The sequence below is a fragment of the Diadema setosum genome, chromosome 11, assembly GCF_964275005.1.
Source record: "Diadema setosum chromosome 11, eeDiaSeto1, whole genome shotgun sequence".
NCBI lineage: Eukaryota > Metazoa > Echinodermata > Echinoidea > Diadematoida > Diadematidae > Diadema > Diadema setosum.
In genome coordinates this window covers 32,366,380-32,389,205 of record NC_092695.1, presented here as the reverse complement: position 1 = coordinate 32,389,205, position 22,826 = coordinate 32,366,380, and the positions used below count along the sequence as shown (strand labels likewise).

At 41.1% G+C, this 22,826-nt stretch overlaps 1 protein-coding gene across 2 annotated transcripts; it reads right to left on the bottom strand.

Annotated features, from left to right (window-relative positions):
- Nucleotides 1-1,195: 1,195 nt before the first annotated feature.
- Nucleotides 1,196-22,522, bottom strand: LOC140234836 (5-hydroxytryptamine receptor 4-like). 2 transcript variants are annotated; one of them, XM_072314879.1, is made up of 2 exons: nt 22,080-22,522; nt 1,196-3,994 (listed from the first exon to the last, which is right to left on the bottom strand). In XM_072314879.1, the coding sequence occupies exon 2, from the start codon at nt 3,978-3,980 to the stop codon at nt 2,907-2,909; it is 1,074 nt and encodes a 357-aa protein (XP_072170980.1). In that variant the 5' UTR covers nt 3,981-3,994; nt 22,080-22,522; the 3' UTR covers nt 1,196-2,906. The 2 variants fall into 2 exon arrangements, with proteins under 2 accessions (XP_072170980.1, XP_072170982.1); XM_072314881.1 differs by lacking the exon at nt 22,080-22,522 and adding an exon at nt 16,528-16,640.
- Between the last annotated feature and the right edge of the window lie 304 nt (nt 22,523-22,826).

Genomic DNA, 22,826 nt, shown 5'->3' with positions numbered 1-22,826 from the left:
ACTTGTAGAAGGGAAGTTCTCGGTAAAATTTACCCGACAGGCATCAAGGTGAGAACTTTAGAATTAAAACGAGCTGATAAAGAATAGACAAATAATGTTCTGCAGCCACTGTGTATTGGTAACCTGCCTTAAAAAAACAAACAAACACAAATCACTGTTATTAGAGATTAAAGACAATTACGATAACAATAATAACCAAAGATATAACGAAAGAGAAACAAAGGACAAAATAAAAACAAAGCAAAACAAAACAAAAGTTAGTGTGTTGCAGGTGAATTCGCAAGAACCTAGTGAAACTAAGAAAAGTTACTATTTCTGTGAAACATCACGCTAATACATGACTCTAGTCGATCACGTTCCAACTCCCGATTTCACGCAGACACTAATGTTTGAAGTATACCGTGTTCACACAACCTCTTCACATGTTTTAATCATGTAATCGTCTCATACGGATTCTTTTCGAAATGTTGTTAAAGTAATCCAAGAGATAATGCCATTTAGTCTGATTTGTCAGAAGAAAAACATCAAAAATATTGTACAGCTAAAATGTCATGGGCATGACATTGTACATTTTGTTTTTGTCCATATAGATCACGCTAGCTCAATTAAATATCCATTACGAACAAGTCAAGATCACGCTATCAATTAATTAGAGAGGTTTCTCGTGTGTAGTTACTTGTTTATGCCCGTCACGTAATAGGACTTTCATCAGAGAAGATATCATGCCGACAGCAAATGTTTTCACTTTCAAAGACTCCCTTCAGCGAGATGAAATATCCTCACTACCGTAATTGGTGCAATGCCAAGATTGTGCGGTGAAACACTAACCACCACAACACGGACGAAGATTCTATGTGTGACACCTTAGATGTGAGTGATAATCTTCTCATAATATGTTTCTCAGTACACGCCAAATTGATTCTGACGATACAAAGAAGATGAAATTACCCAGAATGTTATGTTTTAAAGGCCTTTTGGGCTAAGAGAAGGGTTAAACTTACCCATCCAGTTAGCTAATACTTCATAGCTTTTCAGGCCTTACTTTTGATGGCGCTTAAAATAAAAAAAGGATTTTTTCTCTAGTACCGCTTAAACGCTGCGTTCACAGTGCTACCTCTGCCCTTTTCAAAGATGTAAAAACGAAAAATTAACGAACAAACAAACAAACAAACAAACAAGCAAAGACCACCAACAAACCAAATGAATTACATAAGGCTACTACTTTGATCAACAAGAATGGCATTACAATAGTGTGTTAATTTCGGCAGACTCTGTTATAAACAAAACAACGATTTGACTACGCGTTAATGCTCTTTTCTCTTAAGATGCAACTTCGATGATATTGTAAAGACAAAATGTACCCTAATTTGCTGTTATTGAGATAATCACGTGACAAGGTGGAAAATTGCAAGTGCTTTTTAGTATTTTCACTACTCTTTGAATATAAGAGATTTACAACTTATATAAATTACTCATATCAACAAACACATGAACGTGAGCGCGCACACACACAAACAATATACCATCTCGCGCCATCAAGCACACTAATGGTCTTGCAGTAATTTCATAAATAGTGATACTTATGATACAAATATTACAGCCATAAATCACTCATCGAAACCAAAGAGAAAAAATCTTAAGAGAAAGTGAAAAAAGAGATACTGTACAAAGCTGCTTTGATTTTATCAGCTTCTAAAAAACGTATTTACAAGACAAGAGGCACAGTTAAATCGCCTGTGGTGACAACACAAAACGATTGCATGATAAAGTCCTAGCACCTTTCTCCCGATCATACAGTTGTCGAGGCAATGGAGCACCATTAATATCGTTAATAAAGCAATGATTTTTGCTTGCCTTAATTCGACGGGCAACGAGTTTACTGTCGATTTTTCAAAAGGTCTACAATAATATCAATGCGATCATGTTCTTAGACGGTCTCTAATTCTGTGTTCTTATCAAATATATCATTGCACAAAATAAATATCGATTGTAATGTCTACTTGTGAAAGTCAAATAAAGTACATGACTAAAAGAAGTGATTTTGTTTTGACACTTTTGTTGATCTAAATGCAAGTGTGATGGTCGTCGATGCAGTGGGGGAAACGATACAGTGCATTACGTGGATTGACATACTATGAGTGCTATGGGTGTACAAATAAATCTACTACATATAGCGATACTGCATGTTCTGGTAAAGGGTAGTGAGGCATGTTCTTATCTCAGTATAGTATAAGTTATACACCTGCGCCTTAATCCTCTGAGTGCTGCATTAATTTCTTGTCCATATGTATATGTGTATGAAATTTGTGCACATTTGACTTATTTGCACAGAAAGGGTTAATCGACTTCTCCTTGACACAATATAAGAAATACCCTCACCGGTACATTACATAGTGAGTCCCTGTAACAACAACTAAGGTAATGTCACTTAAAATCGAACATCACTTTGGATGGCAGGTTTCTTAACGTCATAGTATTGTTCATTGTGACTGAACAGTCATTCATATCGACGTTTGGTCATTAGTCACAGTGCGGCAGGTGCTGTGGCGGTTTTCCACGCAAGCCAACCCTGGAGTACCTGGAATGGGGGTTTACAGCCTCTAGCACACTTGGCATCTGCACACGCTGGTCTCGGGGATCGGACAAGGAGATAATACGGAGCGGTTGATGGGGCTCTGAGGCCTATGAGAGTACTAGTACAGAAACTCAAAATCCCTCACTTGGACAATGACACCGAGATTTCTGCGATCAATGTTCCCTTACTTAAGCCGGTCTCGCGCAGCAAGATTTAGTGTGAGGGTGACTCTTCAAAAGGAAGGACACGATCCTTCGGGAAGTGTGTCGGTACCACATGAGAATGGGCCTTTGTGCGTTTGGTCTCTTCTCCGTTATGGATTCATCGATGTTCATCTACTGGAGATTGGGTGCCCTTGCGCGCGTAAGCAGTCCGAGCTCGGCTCGGGAATTGCGGAGAGTCTACACCTGATGATCGCCATCATGACCTTCTTGAAGTGCGGGTGTTTCGTGGCGTAGATGAGCGGGTTTATGCACGCGTTGAGGAGGATGATCGCGCCCGCCCATGGAATGAACGGTTCCGAACCAGGGATGACCAGGCTTGCGCAGTAGGGGGTGATGCAGACAACGAAGGCACACACCACGTAGAAGAGGTTCTTGGTAATCTCCACCTGTCTCTTGCTGATGGACTTCCTCGCTGTGCTCTCCCGCCTCTTGGGCTTGTGTGTGGAGGAAGATGACTCCGAGGTCTCTTGGATCTCAGTGATGGACTTGGTGTGGGCGCGGACGTGGAAATAAATGGCGACGTAGGAGACAACGATGACAGAGAGTGGGATTGGGTAGATGATGATGGCTTGGGTGATGCTGTAGTAGTCGGACAAGGGATGGGCAGTATTGTGGGTGCATGTGCCATACTTGGCGTCATAGCCAAGCTGTCCGAAGCCGAAGAGCAATGGAAGAAGCGACATGAACAGCGGGATGGCCCAGGTGATGAAGACCATCACACCCATTCTGCCCCGGGAGTAGTAGTGGTGGTAGACGTGGATGGGCTGCGTGATCAGGACGAAACGATTGAGGCCTATGGCTGCCAGACTGTACACACTGCAACCAACACAGGTGTACACCACGATGGCAGCCATCACACACAGAGAGTCCTCCATGGGCCACGATGAGCGGTCTTCGTTGAGGAGCGCCACCACGTTCCAGGGCAAAAAGAGGTTCGTGATGAGGTCGGCGATGGCTAGACTGACCACGAATACGTTGGTGACCGTCCTCAGCTTCCGTGAGAGGGCCACGGCAGCGATGACCACCGTGTTTCCCAGCAGGCCAATGACTGAGATGAGAATAAACATGATGGCCAATACGAGTCGCTGGTTGTAGTCGGTGAAGCGGAATTCTCCCCTTGCCTCATCCGTAGTGCTCATCTCTCCCAGAGGGGATGGTGTCGCTGTTGAGTTGCTCGCCATGTCGTATGAACTATCTGTGGAGAAAACAAAGAAGACGAATTACCTATTAGTCAACTTGCATATCCCGACATAATAATATATGAAGTGGGACTGCTTGAGTTATTATGTCTTGTTGTGTACAAAGTAAAAATGACAGAAAGAGGCATTTTATCCTGTCACCTGTATAGGTGACACTGAAGAACGCGTTGTATCACAGAATCACAAGCGTTTGCTCTTCGTGAAAAGTTTCTACCAAAAATTCTCAATTTGCGCAAGACAACACTCATCACAGACATTATACAAATGGCCTTGTCTGTTTCCATTGTCACAGATAGTCACAGATAAAGATTTTAAAAGTTTGTGGGTCATCAGGGTCACGTGACGCTTGTCTCCGGTCAGACGCCAATTTGACGTGAGATCGAGCCCTGACCGGAGCGATAGCATCTGACGATATCTCGTCAACAGGAAAACCCCAGTAGTCATTTAGTACCATTATACCTATTAATCCTGTCTCTCTTTGCGCTTGCGCAGAAGGATGGCGGGGGAACAACGTATGTCAGTTCTGGTCAACTTTATGAGAGCGACAACAACGCATAAACTTTCTCCACGTCATAGAGGATACAACAAATATTGAGTTTTAGATGTTAATTGCGCTTCGCTTGTTCGTTTATTTTAAACAAAAAACCCATAAATGTAGAAATTGGAATGGTGCCCAGATTCAATCACATGACCTCAAATCTCGACAAGTCTGAACATGACTGAAATCAGCGTCGCGTGACAAAAACAGTCAGAAATCAGGACATGGCGGATGAATACGACGGGTGGGAGGGTGAGCACAACAAGTGCTATTAGACTGGTCACTCTCCACTTTGTTCTCCGTCCAATCACAAGAGCGATAATTGAAACCTAAGCCGTGAAAACATAACGGAACATAACAATCCTTGGCGAATGACATTCAAGTCAACGTCCTTTACCCTCAAATTCCTCTTTTCTCCTCCAGACATCCTGAATAGTGTACCGAAATGTGTTTTTAACAAATCCACTATGAAATGTGTTTTTGTTACAAAACAGGGTACAGGCATTCCCCAAACTAAAAATAGAATATTTGACGAGGACGTGTGTAGTACTTGTACGATCAACTGATATATTCTGACGTATAGATGCTTAGCTGTCTCTCCTTTTACTCCCTTTCTCCATTTTCCTTGTCATATTTGTCAAAAAAGTGGTGTTTCTTTCATGTGATCTTTTTCTAATCCTCATCCTTTGCGAAAACCCTTATTATCCAAAATGTGTTTTTTTTGTGTGTGTGTTGGTGTGTGTGTGTGCTTTGTAAGAGCATTTTCCGTGTCTATCTTACATGACATGTAAAAGCTTTCGAAAATATTGCATAATTCCATGAAAAAAAAAAAACCCAACAAATAAAATCTCCCTTCATTTCATTTCACGCCATCTACAGTTCTTTTGGTCCCACTTATAGACGGGCCACACAGAATGTCCTTTACCATTCAAAAAACATTTATTCTCACGTGAATTGGCTCGGCATTAATTGGTCTTACAATGCTTGAATTCACGATTTGAAACGAATAAACAGATAAATAGATAGCTGCGTAAATAATATAATCCATTTGTAAAATGAATCAATGAACCAAAAAAAGTCAATGATTCAACCATTTGCACCATTTCAGTTCTGTCTGCCCAATATTAAGATAGGTGCGTGAGAAAAGCACGTCTCACAAAGTGTGAAATTTAACGACAGCTCATTTCACTTTGAACGCCATCACAGACATTTGGCCGAGAGAGAGAGAAAAAAAACCCCCAGCTTTTGAAAAGAACTTTGTAACAACACAATTAAAAGTAACAAAACGACATTTGGCTAGTATTTATGGACAAATACAAAGGCCACAAATACATCAAATGCAAACTGAATAGTTGTAAGGGGACAACCAGCGTCTCTTATTACTCTGGAATTGCGACTTGAGAAGCAAGTAATGAGATATATCAACAATTACGTTCAAACCCTCTAAGCACATTATTCGCTTTCATAATATCGGCAGTGAAATTAGAAGGAAAAATTGGTTTTCCATATGAATGCGCCTTTGTCGCGAGTCTATTGATAACGGTGTCATATTACACGAGCGTGAAAAACACAACCAAATCAAACAAAATGAGAGTAAAGTCGCCAGCCACTAACACTCACCCTCTAAGGTGTTCATGCGTGCTATTCGATGAATTTCATAAATTTAAGAATACAGAGCACCACGCGCGACTACAATATAGCTATCGCCCTATACCAGCAGATTTTGCATCCCGCGCTAGCTTTGAAGGCACCGACGCCCGTACGCCTTTTGCTGGTGCTTGTACTCCTGCGGTGACCTCATTTGACACCGTGAATATAGGCAAGAAAGAGAATTGTTGAAACATTCTTTTACGAACATTCCATTTTCTACAAGATGAACATGACTGCGGATGCAATATTCACAGATGAAATTTCCACCCGATATCCGATCGCTTATACACGGTCGTCTACATCACGAAGTGAGAGCAGTTTACGACCGATGGAACCGCCTAAGTTACTTTTTGTTTTTTTCAAGTCGGCATTATGCTCTGAACAGCCTAGTCCTACTTAGTACATGTAGTACAATCCTTGAAAAGACTAACTGCTAGGTAGGTGTTTTGAATGTTGCGTGTGCTATGAAATCAATATCAACGACATAGAAGTACTCATGATATTCACCGAGCATATCTTTTCACTGCTGACTCTAAATTGGACCAGACGATCGATCAATCAACATATCAATCAACACGGCAACCAATCGGCCATTCAACACGCCAAAATGGGTGTGCACATCCAGCGTCGCTTGAGCAAGTTAATGGGAAATACATCGAACGTTAAAAACAAAAGTCATCTTCATGAATGAAACCAAAGAAAGGGAGAATACTACTCGAGTGTAGTAACAGGATACACAACGAACGGATGAATGAGAAAGGTGAGGGCAGTGTGGTTGTACATGTTTTCTTTTTTCTTTAAAAAAAAATAAAAGATATGAATAAAAGTATCCAGTAAAAGTCAGTTTAGAGAAGGGTGGCTCAAAGATGCTTGCCGGGCAACATATTAGATATCAAATTTGATATAGCACATAAACGTTCCTTTCATACCTTTACATTTAATTACTAGAAATTATTATCACATGTAATTCTGGACGCTCCAAGGCCAGACCCACTCACAGAAAACTAAAATCGAGCGGGGGGGGGGGGATAAGGAGAGAACGTAATGTACTCCATTTGATGAAATGCGTTTTTCTGTAATAGGTTTATAGGGAAATTAAATGCACATAACCTCATTTTTCTTTTTCAGACAATTGAGTTGATATAGTTGGTGGGCTTTTTCTCCTTTCTTTTTTGCTCCCCTACCAGCCACTCTTGGTTTGTAGTCCTTGTAACTACGAGCTCAGAACATCGACTTCCGCCGGATATCATTACACGTTCTGCGATGATTTCATTTCAAACTGCTGCAAAACTTCTGTTTGATGATTCCAAAATTGATTGGCAGGCTGCGAGATTCCAAGAAATGCCTTCCCCAATGTGCATTACAGCTCGGAATCTGCTTAAATGTACGTTAACAAGATGAGAGAAAAAAAAATAACATTTTCATCTTGCCCTTGAAGGCTCCGGGTGTAGTTCATCCAATACCGGCCTATATACTAAATTGACCGCGTCATCCAACCTATCCTCCCGATCGGTTATGATTTCCCAGCCATTATCAGTATCATCACGTGGGACCGCTCAGCATTCTGTTCACTACACTCGTCTAGTTCAAGGGAATATTGCTCTTCAAAATTGACCAATCAGAGATGAGCAGATATGGATTACGACCAATCACCATTACTCATAGCAAAATGCTTTTTAATGTTAGGTGCTAGTCGGGCTATGATAACGGTTCAAAGAAATTAAACGAAGATTGATCGTTTTTATTGACTATTCTACGGATGAACAATGAATGTGCAGTGTTCAATGTAATAACAAACAATGGCAAGTGTCATTTAAAATAACATTTACAAAAATGTTGAGTACCTGGAGTAGGATTGAGAAAGGTCATCTGATGACTCATCACATGCAGGGTTGTCTCATCAAGTTGTATTTTTTAAACATTTTACTTGATTACGATCATGGAATCAGAGCATAACCAAATTTCCCACGCCTTTCGCCGGCGCTACTCTGCTGTTACTGTTTCACGCATTGTTGCTACATAATGGCAGACTATAACAGAACGAAAGTTCGTCGAAGTTGACGAGTTTTTCCCCTTGTTTCGCGGCATCTTCGGGATTATGAGACTGCAGTGAGTGACAAGGGTGAAATACCGTAACGAGGTACCATCTGCCAACCCACACGGACCTACTACTTTGTGCAGCTGCAGCTGTGAGAGCACGGAGCTACAAAACATGGTGAGAGCAAGGAGGTAGTACCTCCTTGGTGAGAGCATGCACTATAGGGAGTTACTACACTTACAGATGCAAAGTGCTTCTGGGAGTGCTGTCATACACATCATCGAAACACCCTCGCGCTCAATGGCCAAAGTTGGTGTCGACTTGGTGTAAAGCTGGTGTAAAGCTGGTGTCGAGCAGACCCTGAGTTATTCCGTACTCGGAGTGAGAACTCCTGTGCATTATTCAATGTGCTAAGCGAGTCCATCTTCAAAGTCCTCCAAATTTGAACCAAATTTCCACCCGATGAGGATTACATCTAACTTCAGAATGGTATGTAACAGGCAATGTTCAGATTACAGAATTTCACACAGCTATAATTTGCCTTCTCACAAGGAAAAATGGAGCATGGACGCAAAGACTAAAAGTGCTTCTTATTGACGATGTATGCTCAAAAATACCTACATCATAATGATATCAGAAAACTAATCAAACTGAGTACAGTTTCGTGTTCCAGAGCTGCAATTTTCAAGCTTTTTGATGTGGGTTACTATTGAGTTTTTTTGTTTGTTTGTCAATCCAGAATACTTATGAATTGAACTCAGTATTTCGAACAGCAGAGTGAGGGATTTTCAGATCTGGGCATGATGAGCGTAGCGCCATTATGGCGTGAGAAAACCAGACTACCCGCCAAATTCATCGTTGAGGTCAGGCTATATACATTTGTACGGATATACATGATCTCCTACACCTTCCTACATCACATCAACGCATAGTTATGCAGGTGAATCTGTACAGAGAATTAAATTTTTGTATTGCATCCAGACTTCCGATGACTTTGATGGAAGATGTTACTACAGAGTTTGAATGAGAGTAGGAAGCAGCGGAAAACTAATAAGAAATTTATTGTTGCGATCTTCAATTTTATTCTTTTGCCCCAAAAATACGGAATCGGCTTCCGGCTTGCAAATACACTCGACAATTTCAGGAAGCCTAGAACAGCAACAAATAAGAACACACAAACTCAGTGTCAGGAAACACCTTGTTCGTTTTTCTACGTGTCAACCCTGTGTGAATTTCAATATTCTTCATTGATATTAGCTTGATGGGAGTTTGTATGGACGATGTGTTGCAGCTCTTTGTAACTAGTGATGAAAAGGCTTTTTGTGCCGAGTGTCCAGATCGTTATGTTATGATAATATTTTGTTATGAATATGTATGTAATTTTGCTGGGGGAGAGCTTGAATGAACTATTCACACTGGGCGAACACCTAAACGAGCAATATAGCCATGAATGGAACACCTCTGGACTTCTCTGGTGAGATTTGATAATAGATGGTCCGTCTCACCTAACAACAGGGTTGCGGAGGATGTGAAAATTCCCATCAATTCCCATCTTGTTTTTCTCCATCTACCACACTGGGTTGATGGCAAATGGAGCAACATCTGGCGCTCCTGGCAGGCTTACACCAAGGCGCCACGCGAAGCAACCTAGAACGGGCATTATCGCCGGGCGCTGAAGCGAGCAGGTGCTGAATGGACGCGCGTATAACTGTATAGCGATAAAGCTTTGTTTGAAACAGCCTGTGCATTTTCACAAACGGATTTGGACAATTAAATCGTAAACCGCTATAGCAAATTACTTCACCTATTCCAAACTACATAGCATTGCTAATAAAATATTCATGCATTACGCCATATACAAAACCACACCATTTAATACTGTTACACAGAAAACGACAGACATATTGATAAAAATGAGTGATGAGAAGGCTTGTATGTTACTCGCGTATAAAGTCATGTTTTTATGATTCGAATGTCAGCGATTTTTTCTGGCATTTGGCCAACCAATTGAAAGTTCTTTCGCTTTCGACAAGGGCTCGTCGTCGAACTGCGGAAAAATGCTTGGCATTTTATAATCCTCAAACACTGTATTAAATGACTAATGGTTATTTTCGCCAGATGCGAGGAGGGGAAAAGGACTTCTGCTTAGAATGCAAATTAAATGGAGGGGGCATGCAAAGGTCTCAGTCAGCTGCATGAAATAACTGTATACGATTGCAACATGTCATCCTGTGAAAGTTATCCTGATTGATTATATTCTTTTTAATAAATAGATATTCCTTGTACCCATTCTATTTTGTAACTTTTGTATCTGACGCAGGGCTCCCTTGTAAAGCAGGCTTGTATGGCTCTGAACAGACAGGTGAGTCAACTCCCTGCTCTGAAAGTGACTACCCTGCTTTCAAAGAAGACATAGATAAAATAAATAGATTATATAAATGAATTAATAAATAATGAAATAATGCAATGATTAAAAAAAAATTGGTTTGCCATATTCTCTTATACGCCAACACTATCGTTAAAACTACTAGAAATAAAATAACTAAAGTAATCTTCATCCAGGGGCAGTGAATAAAACAAACATACCTTTTGGCATCAATAAATCATAGGACCCATTCAATTCCGAAACAGACGAGAGTACTTCTCGTGGATGTGATACTGATCTTGTCACCTGTCTATCAATACCCCCAGCGTTCGCAGTGTGCCACTAAATCGCCCAATTATCCTCATTAGCAGCACGCTCCGTCTTTTCCACCATCCACAATGCCATCCGCGCAAGTCCGCCGGCCCAAGCCAAGCCCTTTCCGCGACCCATAGCACAATTACCGACCCGTTGTTCACTAATTGAATCCCAATAAACCCAATTAGGATGAGAGCACAATTACCGGCGTTTAAGCAGGCGTCTTCTAACAGCGATGACGAAAATGTAGTACTTGTTTGTTGATGTAAGATCACAGTTACGAGTAGAAAAAGGATGACTCTATTTAAAGACGGTAACACGCCCTTCCCCGCCGTTGACAGAGATGCAGAAAAAGATACTGATGCCACCCTAATTAGCAGCTTGTATCATCTTTTCGTTGGCCCCTTCCGCTACTTAACGAAATACCCTCGAAATGATCTACAAGGCCAGGCTAATGTAACACGACCCCCAGTTTCGCTAGGACGAGTTTGTCTCTCTATTTCTTCCTATTTCATACGCGATGTTGCCGCTTTGAAAAAGATGATAGAGACTGTGACGAAAGGAATAAGCTGACTTTATTTATCCAGCCCAGGGTAGACGCAATACGCTTGATGCGAGTATATCGCCGAGCTATCTTCTATTAAAACGACAACAACCGCGTAATTCATCAACAACACTTGTTATACCAAAATGGATATTACCCAAGAGTATTACACATAAAAGGCAAAGGTGAGATGTTTATCTTTACACTCATATTCACTGCTCAACGTGGACTGATTGGAATTACAATATCCTACGTCATGACTCCGGAATGTTTTATTCATCCAATGTTCTTGGCACGCATTATTTCACAAGAATATCCATGGGAAAGTCCATGACGTAATCACGTAGCAAGGCAATGACGCAAGACACATCACGAGTTGAATGCATATTCATTTCGCTGAGAAGTAATCATGTTGAAATACGATTATTTCGTAATTCCAGTAGGCACCTATTTCAAGCCAGCTTTATACCCTTGAACTTTCACTTCCGGACGAGTTCAGTTCGTTTGTTTTCCCATGTTGCCATGCTTGCTCACCCAGGTCCTGGGTACGTACACATAGCGGAAATTTATCGGATCTCCTGTGTAAACTTTCTATTTCAAATATTTCCAAGTTTGTTACACCTGTCCGCCTATCATGACTAACGTGTTCGTTCAATTGCACAAATTCAGCTGGTGCACCGCTCCCGACAATGAAATATAATAGGCTTCCCGTTCGATCATAACAATGAAACCCGTATTATATGATAGTCTCTAAAATGGATGGGTGAATATGATGAATGAACCAGAGATATCATTGGCTTCAATCCATGACATGAGAAATACGCCAGCTTCAGCGACTTGCCGAGAATATTTTCGCGGTTTCCCATCTGCCTCACAAAATTGAATGCCCGCTGCCTCCAAACACAGGCGACAAGACCCACAATCAAACACTGGAAAACAATTACAGTTTCTTTTCAATAATTCTCAGGCTATCTCTGTTCACATGCGTAATTGTTTACCTTAGTGCACCAGTTCTCACACAAACTGGGACGAACACTGTACTAGGGCTTTCTATAGCTCAGTCGGTAGAGCACCGGTTTAGCAATCCGGAGGTCTCGGGTTCGACTCCCGATGGAATCCCATTTTCTTTGCTCACTTTTCCACTAAAAAAATGATTAATCATCTTTGTTGTCTTCGTAATAAAAAAGGAGATATTTGAACTGTACCCTGTGAGCATGGACCCTAGGGTCCATGCTGTGAGCATGGAGCTACGTAGCTCCATGGAATAACCACGTTCTTCACTCACAAAGGCACCTGCAAAAAAGCACGTTTTTTGTTTCTTTCCTTGAACCGGCGAACTTCAAATTCAAACGGTCTCAATGACGAGACTACCATAATAATTGTTATTTCCGTTAAAACGATTCTGCTGGACAAGCAGAAGTCAAGGACATGTGGTGTGTATAACTATAATTGTCTTTAGAAGTTTTCTTGGTCAGATTTGTCGATGTAAGTTCAGGTTATAGAAGAGGCAGCAAAGAAGCGAACAGGTACTTTTGACTGTATGGAAAGTGGAATCATCAATAACAATGCCACAGTGCAGAGCTCATATGCAGGAAACCAACGCATTAGAGACTTCGAAGCGCTGAAGATTCGCTCACGCTTGAGTCATGCTAATATGCTGAGATTTACATTCCTGGGAGTAATCCTCCATTGAATGAAGGTCTACATTCGAGGAAATTTATTTTTGACATAATTCTCTCTCTTTCTGAAAGCAAATACATTCAGACAAAACTCACCCGGGGGAATAAAGAAGTTTGGACAAACAATGCAAAGGCACCTTTCTGCACACTGTTGACGATGCCACTGATCATCTCATTTGCACTATTTTTGTACTACTAGCCTGTTTAAACAGAAATGAACTCATGGTATAACAGCTGGACCAGTCACAACATAACACTAAATTTTTAAGATTTAACATCGGCTCATTGTACTTCCATGTAGTTGTGCCTGCAGCATCCGAGAAAGACTTCTCTATAACATTAAATGGAGTATTGTAGACAGTCAGAAGTGTACACAAGAGTTTGTTTTCACTTTCCAATGTAAAAGGAGAAGTACTTTGACATCTAGGAACCAGACATGGGTTACCCCGGCAACAGCTGCCGGCCTCATGATCCAAGCGGATCGCAGCAGAAAACAGTCTGGTCTCATTTCTTTTTCTTATGATCATTTTTATGTATTTATTTATCTATTTACTTCACTTTCTCTGACAGCAGAAAGAGAAAGCGGAATAACGCTTTTGTGCATTCGTTACGCCTTTTGGAACTGCGCCAGACCGACATCATGTGCATTGGGACAGACATTATTCCTGCAATAAATGTATATAAATATATTTATTCATTTATTTATTCATCTGTATAATTATGTACGTAACGGAATGAAAACTATAAATCGATTGACACTCTCAATTTTCGTCACACAGTGGGGTTGTCCCTTTATGGAATTGTTAAAGGGGTAAATACGGGGTGCACCAAACTGTTTTGCTTGAAGTGTATAGCTCTATGGCTGTACCTCCCTGGTTGTACCAGGGTGGTTGGAAGAGATCACACGGAGATCTCAATTCCTATCCTTCATTCGCGCGTTAAGGAGACGATATTATATTGCAACCTCGTTGTGCGGAAAAAACCACAACAACTGAAAAACAAGATCTGAAACCACAATCTATGCTAAATGACCAGAGGCACGTTTGACAAAGATGCGTATGTACTTCAAGTTGGCCACTTGCAGTTACTATGGATGCAGACAAGAGAAAAACCAAACAAATCACTGTACGTGGGATCAAGTTGTTGCAGTAAACTGGAACTTTGAATCAATGACAAACATCACCATGAAACGGGTTCCAGCACAAATCGTGGAGAGGAGGAGTCTTCTTCGTCTGCAAACTGAACGAGACAACGTGCTGATACATACATGTCACTTGTCTCGTACGTGATAATGGTCTGTTGTGAATCAACACGCTTCTTGCTTGGATGAAAGAAACGTCGGGCGTTCACGACGCGAATGCTGATTCACTTGAAACAAGCTCATTGCGTTGCAAAATGAGGTAGGCCGTGCGGATTTTGAGTCATCAAGGTAATTGAATGCGCCGAGAACGACACATCATCTCTGTTTATCACCGATAGGTTAAAGCACAATGTCATTCCATATTCATGTTGGCTTTGTTGTAGAAACCATACTGGCAAACACCGAATGTTCTTTAACTTTCAGATATACGACTACATATTGTCACTTTTTTTCACGAAAACAGCAATATCAGGTATTATCACAATTACGCGTGCCAGTTTGAGGAAATGGAATTTGAAATGCCCTTTAATCTCACTCACTCTCTCTCTCTCTCTCTCTCTCTCTCTCCTCTCTCACGCGCGAGCAAATTAGCGCTTAACTATACACACTCCCAAATATTGCTTGTTTGTGTGGTTTCATTTTCTGGTGCGGGTTAGCCACACTGATCTTATAGCGATGACGAGCAGGGCGCATAACCAAATCTATACACTTTCTTTTTTAAAACATCATGTTAGAAGCTTCTTCAAACTCGAACAAAAAGGTAAGAGAGTTATGCTGAGGTCTACAATTTTCGCATGTTTTCACTGAACAGTCACAGTCACATTTGCCACCCCGGACAAGGAATGAAATTTCACTTAAAAACCAGGGAGGTGGACCTCCTGCTTGAATTCACTCGCACTCATGGCAGGCAGCACACCCTAGATGCACCTGCTGCTGAGTTGGGAGGGAAGAATGGTGACACTCGTGTACGTCAATTTAAAGTGAACGTCACTCCAAGTTCCATAGATGGCACAGGACCAACACGCTGCTCATCATGTGCTTGCTTCTGTTTTTCCCCCAAGCTCGTGAGGTTTTCAGTACCCCGCATGGCAAACGCGCATATCGCAAACATGAAGGGCCTACTTTTATAAACCCTAACTTTTTGAGAGTTTCAACTTTCTCTACCATCTTTTGAAAATCGCTCTGCGTTGAAAAGGCCAAGAATAAATACTCTAAACGGTAGACTTCCACTATAATACAAATAATCTCAGAACTAAAAAAAAAAAAAAAAAAAAAAAAAAAAAAAAAAAAACAGATGGAGAAGTGCGGCCACATTAACCGGAAAATAGTACTCTACACTGGTGCTATCGCGTTTCAAAATGGTAATGATAATGATAATAATAATAATAATGATAATAATAATAATAATAATAATAATAATAATAATAATGATAATGACAATGGTAATGATAATAATAACAACAACAACATAATGGGGGGGGGGGGAGAGGCTTGCAAGAAAAAAAAAAAGAAAACCAATCCGAGTGTCCTGATACGACCTACCCCCGTATGAGCGGGTGGTCGCAGGGCTTCAATCATCGAGTATACAGGTATATAAAGCCTCCTGAGCTTCGGGCAAATGGTCAGGAGCCCTCAGCCACTACAACTGGCACACTTCATCCTAAAATCACTCAGAATAATCCGCGTTGAAGCGCTGTAATGTGCGAGGATGTAAATCAGGGCAATTATTTTCGACTTTAGTCCTCGCCGAGGCTTATGAGGTCCATTCCCTCAGTCACAAACCTGGCAGTTAATTTGTACTTTAAGATAAACATACGGATGCGGAGAACATAACAACTCCCTCCTCACTCAAAAAAAAAAAAGTCAAGAGAAAAGAAAGAGATCTACCAAAATAAAGTATCTTGTCGGAGATCATCTTCAGGAGATAACTATTTATCTGATGAAGAACAATTCTTGATCTCCGGTTGCATATATCTCGCCTGAAATAAACAACTGTATAGCACAAATTGGTGATATGATATTGTGAACACTGATGTGTGTGTGTATGTATGTGTGTGTGTGTGTGTGTGTGTGCGATGCAGAAAAAACAAGAGAAATTACAAAACAAAAGACACTAGCACGACCTTGACTCGAAACACGGGGAGTGCGAGAGACAAAAGCAATCAAGGAGGAGCCCTGATCCCATTTCCTACTTTCGGTGTAAGAAGAAAATTTGATATGCAAACAATAGATGATTAGTAGTTAAGAAACTATGCTTACACTTGGCATGTACGCACGTAGGAGCACGGGGGTGGAGCGGAGACCTTCCAGCTGGACGGAGACAAAGCTCAAACAATCTACACCCCTACTATCTTATTAGCACACGACTTCCGGTCCGAACGTGCCAGATAAAGTAAGCTCTTCCGTTACTTCCTCACTGAGCAGGAGTTATACCAAGAAAAAAGGGGGACGTGGAAACACCTTGAGTCCTATGCTATGGACAATACTATCAGTGAGACACGTCGAAGATGACTAACACATTGAAAGCTAAGAAGTTGATCAAACCTTTGTTTCTACCACCGGCCTCTGTTCGAAGGTAGAGACGATTCTTAGGCGTGGTGGCGAGCTTTTGGAATGCGTATGGGCATGGCAACTTCCTGTCCACATACCCTCCTTGTCTTCTTCCTCATCTTATTATGACGTCATTACAGCATAAGTACGAACAAAGGGGAATGCACTTTCGCGGAAATAAACAGGATTTTACTTCGTTTGAAACTCACGTGGGTTTCGTAGTACAATGTATTTTCCAAAAAATGGTGCAAACACCTGCATTGTGTTTGTGAAACACCTGGCGGCCGGCGGAAATGTTGACAACCTATAGTTCAGGATGTAAATTAACATTATTCTTCCATTCTATCAACAAGGAAAGTCGAATTTCTACATTACGACGTGTAACTGTAGCATATCCCCTTAAAAGATTGAACAGAGAGATAGGCATTATAGATTACGTAATTATTCCGTTTGTTGGGGAAAAATTGAGACGGACAAGTTCGGTCCGACTTGAATAACACTATAGGCCTATAATTCAATCCCTTGTGCACGTGGACATTGGTGTGATACACTACACTTTGGGGAGCTCATGATTACACACAGAGGAGTGATTTTACAAGATACACAAGGTGTGCCCGTCTCAGTAAAAACATGGTATAAAGAATCAAGGAGGTGAGAATTTCGTCTAACTCTGCCTCCTCCTCCCCCCCCCCCCCCCGTCTCTCTCTCTCTAATATACTCTACTCTACTCTTCCATGGTCGTACGCATATGTGCCAGACAATCAAAAGACCACAAATTTTCTTTGTACACCATACCTTGAACTTTGAGGGTATGTTTTTTGTTGTTTTTTTTCCTGGAAATGTGGCGTCATATGAACTTAGTATCTTTGTGCGTTTGTGTACACAGACATGCCGGTATCTTATTTTTTTTTTAATCTACAGAATACTGGGTACCGTTTTCTTTGGCTATTTTACAGAGTACCATATGGGACTTTTGATTGTGTTTCTGCTATTGAAATACCATTGTTTGCAATAATACCTCGAAAAAAAATTATTACCATATACTACAGTAAACATGTAAAATTAGAACCAACTAAAGTTGATAGCAAAGAAAACAGAAAAAAGAGTAATCAGCTTAAACTATTGGGGATGAAACGATTTCGCTTGAGATTAGTTCTGAACGATTGGGTTTGCGTTGTGGATGTACCCCCCTTCTTCTTCTTCTTCTTCTTCTTCTTCTTTTTTTTCTCGAGTAGATACCAGTTATTGTTTTGAATGAAGTAGCTCAGCAGGGAGTGGTCATACTTTGCTTTGCTGTACAAACACCCACAAACGTACACACAAATACACACTCACACTTGTACGATCCTGATGTGACTCAATTATCATGTGAACGTCCATGAGCAAAATACGACTGCAATATAAGGGGAGGGGGTTCAGTGCAAAGAACTCACCGAGGTAAAGGCAGGGGTACAAGACAGGAATGAGCTAAATAGCCCGGAAGAGTTAAAAAAAAATCAACAAAATCCGACCGCAAAGAAAGGCTACTCCAAAAACATTGACAACCGCACCCTCCTAGGGAGCAGAGCGGAGGGTGTGGCGTGTTTAACACCCAACAGTGTCAAGGGGATAAGAGAGTAGTAAAACTGGTAAGTGTATGAATGTCGACCCGGTTGGGCAAGGTGGATGTTTGGGCTCAGCGAAATAGACACATGAGCTAAGAATGACAACCCCTTTCAAAACAAATTTGTCTCATTAACACGACATTCGCACTCATAATAATAATGAAAGCCAGCACACTTATGTGAACGTAATGTATGTGTCTGTAAATCTTGATCAGATCAGGGTTCTTCTTATTTTTGTCTTCTCCTCCAGCACGCATCACGTTTACCTCTGATTATAGTAAAAAATTGTTCACAATTGCTGGCATTTTGTCACGGCCGTCTCTTGCTGCTGGCATTCACAGAGCAAGAGATAACGAGGACAAAACGGTAATTAGCAGTGCCTGGAGCACAATGAACATTGCTTCGGAAATAAATATACGCTCGACACTCTTGAACATTTCAACTTTTACCCAAAGGTGAAGTTTGATGCACTTATTTACAAAATACACTTCGCTTAACTATAACAGGAGATACAGAGGTGTTGTGGTTCACTTTCGATGAACCAAGTGAACGTGCTTGGCTACAAGGTACCTCATGGCCGAACAATCCCAGCTGTTCATGACATGCATGGCGCAAAACTGAAAAGAGAACCACAAGTTAGAGGACTGTCGCTGCCTGTTATGTGCAACTAGTGCAGCTAGTGTCAATTGCAAGGTCTCGTCTACGAGAGCGATTTACGACAATGAAACCACAGACAGGCTAAAGTTAAACGCCTTCATTGCAGATTATTAAATACCTCAAATCCACCAGTCTTCCACAGTGACTTAAACCTGGCCCTATAAAGAGCTACGCCAAATAAATTTAGAAAAAAAAGAGGGATTAAAACGTGACTCTTTCGAAACCAATATCAATTTCAAGGAGGGGAGTTTTAACAACACCAACAACAACAGCAACAAAGTTTTCTGGGAGCCTCTAACGTGGTGTTGTTCGGTTCGAAACTGATTCCATGGAGCGGGGTGCCCGCAGGAGGAAAGCGGGGCACTCACCCGTCAGCTTGCCTCTCTGGAGCCCATGAGCGGACGAAACTGCGACATCGGGGACTGTCGATTTTTTGATTGACGCATGCACACACCGTGGCATCAAAACGGCGACAAATTCATCAGGACGCAAGAACGCGGAATATTTGATAACTCTCCTTCTTCAACAAGAGTACTTCAACAAGAAAAGAACAAGTTTAGCAGTTGTTCAGTGTACGACACTCTATATGGAGCTACCCAAAGCACGGTTGGGTTCATCTTACCTTATTCTCCAAGTGGCGAGAGAAGGAGCCTCTATAACATTTTGGCTTACTTCGTTCATATAAATGTGTAACATTTAGAACGGCGCCAATGACCAGGGGGTTGATAGCATAATTATGAAGTGAAAAGAAATATAGATACAATGCTGAACATTCCACTTACGTAGTAAAGTAATGAAATAGAATTCATGACCATATAAAAATACTCGACGTCCAGAAAACTTCTTGCTTAAACTCCGTGTTGCAATCTTTCAAATATTCCTCAGACCCCGACTGTTCGAATTCTCGAAAATATATTCGTATAGTTCGTTTATGTCTTTATTAGATGTTATCAAACGCATAAACCTCGAGCTTCGTGTAGGTAGTTCATTAATTTTGTTGCTGTCTGCCTAGAGCATCGCGCTCTTTTGGCCCTATAAATCGAAACGAGAGGAAAACATATTACTATGCCAAGACACGTTCTTCGACACTAAATTCATGCCAAATACCCATTGTCCCATGTCTCAACTAGCCTTATTTCCCTACACATTTCCTTCATTTGAATTTCGAAACAGCGAGACAAGAAAGTTACACATAACACAGCGAATAACTTCGACAGGCCTGCTAGACATCGATCGTGTCTTGCGACACGCGCCAACTTTTTTTTTGTTTTTATAAAGAAGCAAAAACAACACCTCGTGTTTTGCCTGAAAGGAGATAGAGAGTGGCTTGACAGGGTTTGAATGGATTTATTTACTTAAAAATGGGATCAGCTTTCGAATCAGACAGGGGTTGGCCAGGGGTCGGCGGCAGCTTGCTAATCCTCTCTTTCCCGATGGAGAGATTAGGGAGAAATAAGGTACAGTGACGCAATAATCGCCCATCGTGCCAAAATCTGCTGTCTGGTGTTACGTGTGGTCAGCCCCAACAATGGCTAAGGCGCTCACTGAAGCTCACACCATTGCAATACATTGGCTGGCACGATGAATCATACAATCTTGTGATAATAATATATGAAAATAAGGAAGGTCCATCATGAAAATCTGTATACTCAGCGCGGAGGTTCCTTTTTTTGTTTTTTTTTTTTGTTTTTTTGTTTCGTTTCGGTAAACTCTTCTACACATACGACTCAACAAGCGTAAAATAACAATACTTGTAACATCTGGGAGGTGGTAACATCCACTCTGTCGACCAGTCACATTACGAAATCACAGTAAGATAAGTCTACTGACTGAAACTTTTTCGAGCTTTTCACATGTCCATTTGTTTATCAGTACATATACACTCTAAATTGTATCGTATGTGATTACCATGATTACGGGAATCATTTTTTTTTTCTATGCCTCTGTACACACGGCGCGTGTTTCAAAGGTCTCGGATAACACAACCTGACGTATTGAGATCTAGGCCTATAACGAGACATTCCGAGGCAAGAAACGATAGATGTTGCCAAGAAAGGCCCGTAAAATGATGGGAACGTTAAATGAAATCCTAGCGCGAATGAGATCGTTTCGATACGAAGTTTCGAGGTCTGGTTGTTTGCGAATGTTTATAGTTCGTTGTCAGATGTGATTTTGTGGCATGTTTATTTGTCATTACTCGTCTCGCTGCTCTTCCCAAATCTGCATCGAGTGTTTGGGATAGGAGATTTTATTGCAGCTAGATAGTTCTATCAGACTTGAAATAGATCGCACGCCTAATATATGTCGACAGCAAAGAGATAAAAAAGCATGTATACATAATGGATTATAAATCGTTTTGCAATCAGACAAGATCGATTACTAGCATTTTCCCCTTCGAACTTCCGAGATTTTTTTAAACGATTTAATGTCAAACTCCAGAAGAATCTAATCGTCTATCAACACTAGTTTTGACAATCACCAAGATTTCATCTCCGAATTCCTTCAAACAGAATGATTAATAGCATTGCTGTAGACAATAGACAACAACAAATAAACACGAAAACTACCTGCATGATTTCTTGCAGCAACCCAGAACAAAGTTTCATATATAAGGAGGAAAGTATAGTCACCAAGAAAATTGTATGTAAATTTTCAGGGGTATGGTACAACTGCATTTTGTAAAGACACCCACTCACTTTGTTACGTTCCCTATTTGAATTTTAATATAATTAAGTATTTCTCGAATGACAAAGTCTAACTGCTTCCACTGGTGATATTCTATATCAGGAGAACAACGTATGAGAAAATTCTGGTAATATTTGGGGTTCGTTCTCTCCTCATACTCTTAAAAATTTAATATTCCGTATGTAAATATGCGTCATCAGGGCACGTCGTGCAGTAAAATGATATGTTGTAGGATACAATTTCACACAAATTGGCTGACATGAACGAGAAAAACAGATATTACAAAATTGCCCTCAAATGTGAGGTTATACTAACCGATATAAGTTCCTGTGAGTTGTTCACAATGCAGAGGTGTTGGGAAGGACTGAAATATTCCAAATGAGAGGTATCAGTGTCAATATTCCAGTGCTCCAGAGCAGTGTCAGGTCTCCTGGCTTTGTTGCATCTGATGCGCTCCAAGATTTGTGGATTGAGTATCTCATCAGCTGTCCATCACTCACTAGTTCAAATCCGAGCCAAAAACGCACTGTTCGGTACAATATTAAAGATGATATTAAAGTTTAATATCAGAGGATTCATGAACACCGGGGATCACAAACAGTGCCAAAAAAGACAGGCGTACCAAGATCAACCGAAACGACCGAATGACGACGGTAGAAATGCAACGTTGAGTCCGAGCCAAAGAATTGATTAATCACAGTTTGTGTCAAAAGGCAGACGGTGCCTGATAAGAGTGCAGTAGGGATCTACCAGTTTGGTCAATCTTCTAGGTGGTATCTGCGTCCCACTCAGTTCGCGCTCAGTATTTTGACCGGCCTGGGAGCCCGCCACGTGATTTATAACTGTTGTCAACCTGTTTCTGCCGCCTGCGAATTCGTCCGTAGGCCTCGCGACGCAGTGCTCTTGCGTGCGATCCCAACGTGCGCGGTCGCGCGCCAAACGCGGGATACAAAAAAGAAACAACAACAAATGAGCAACAAACAAAACTTTTAAAGTTGCCTGGAGGGAGGGAATGCGTGGAGGAGCTGTGTACAACGTGCTACTTCCATGTGTACACACAGG

Coding starts and splice junctions, on each gene's coding strand:
- LOC140234836 (XM_072314879.1), bottom strand. CDS start 3,980: ATGGCGAGCAACTCAACAGCGACACCATCCCCTCTGGGAGAGATGAGC.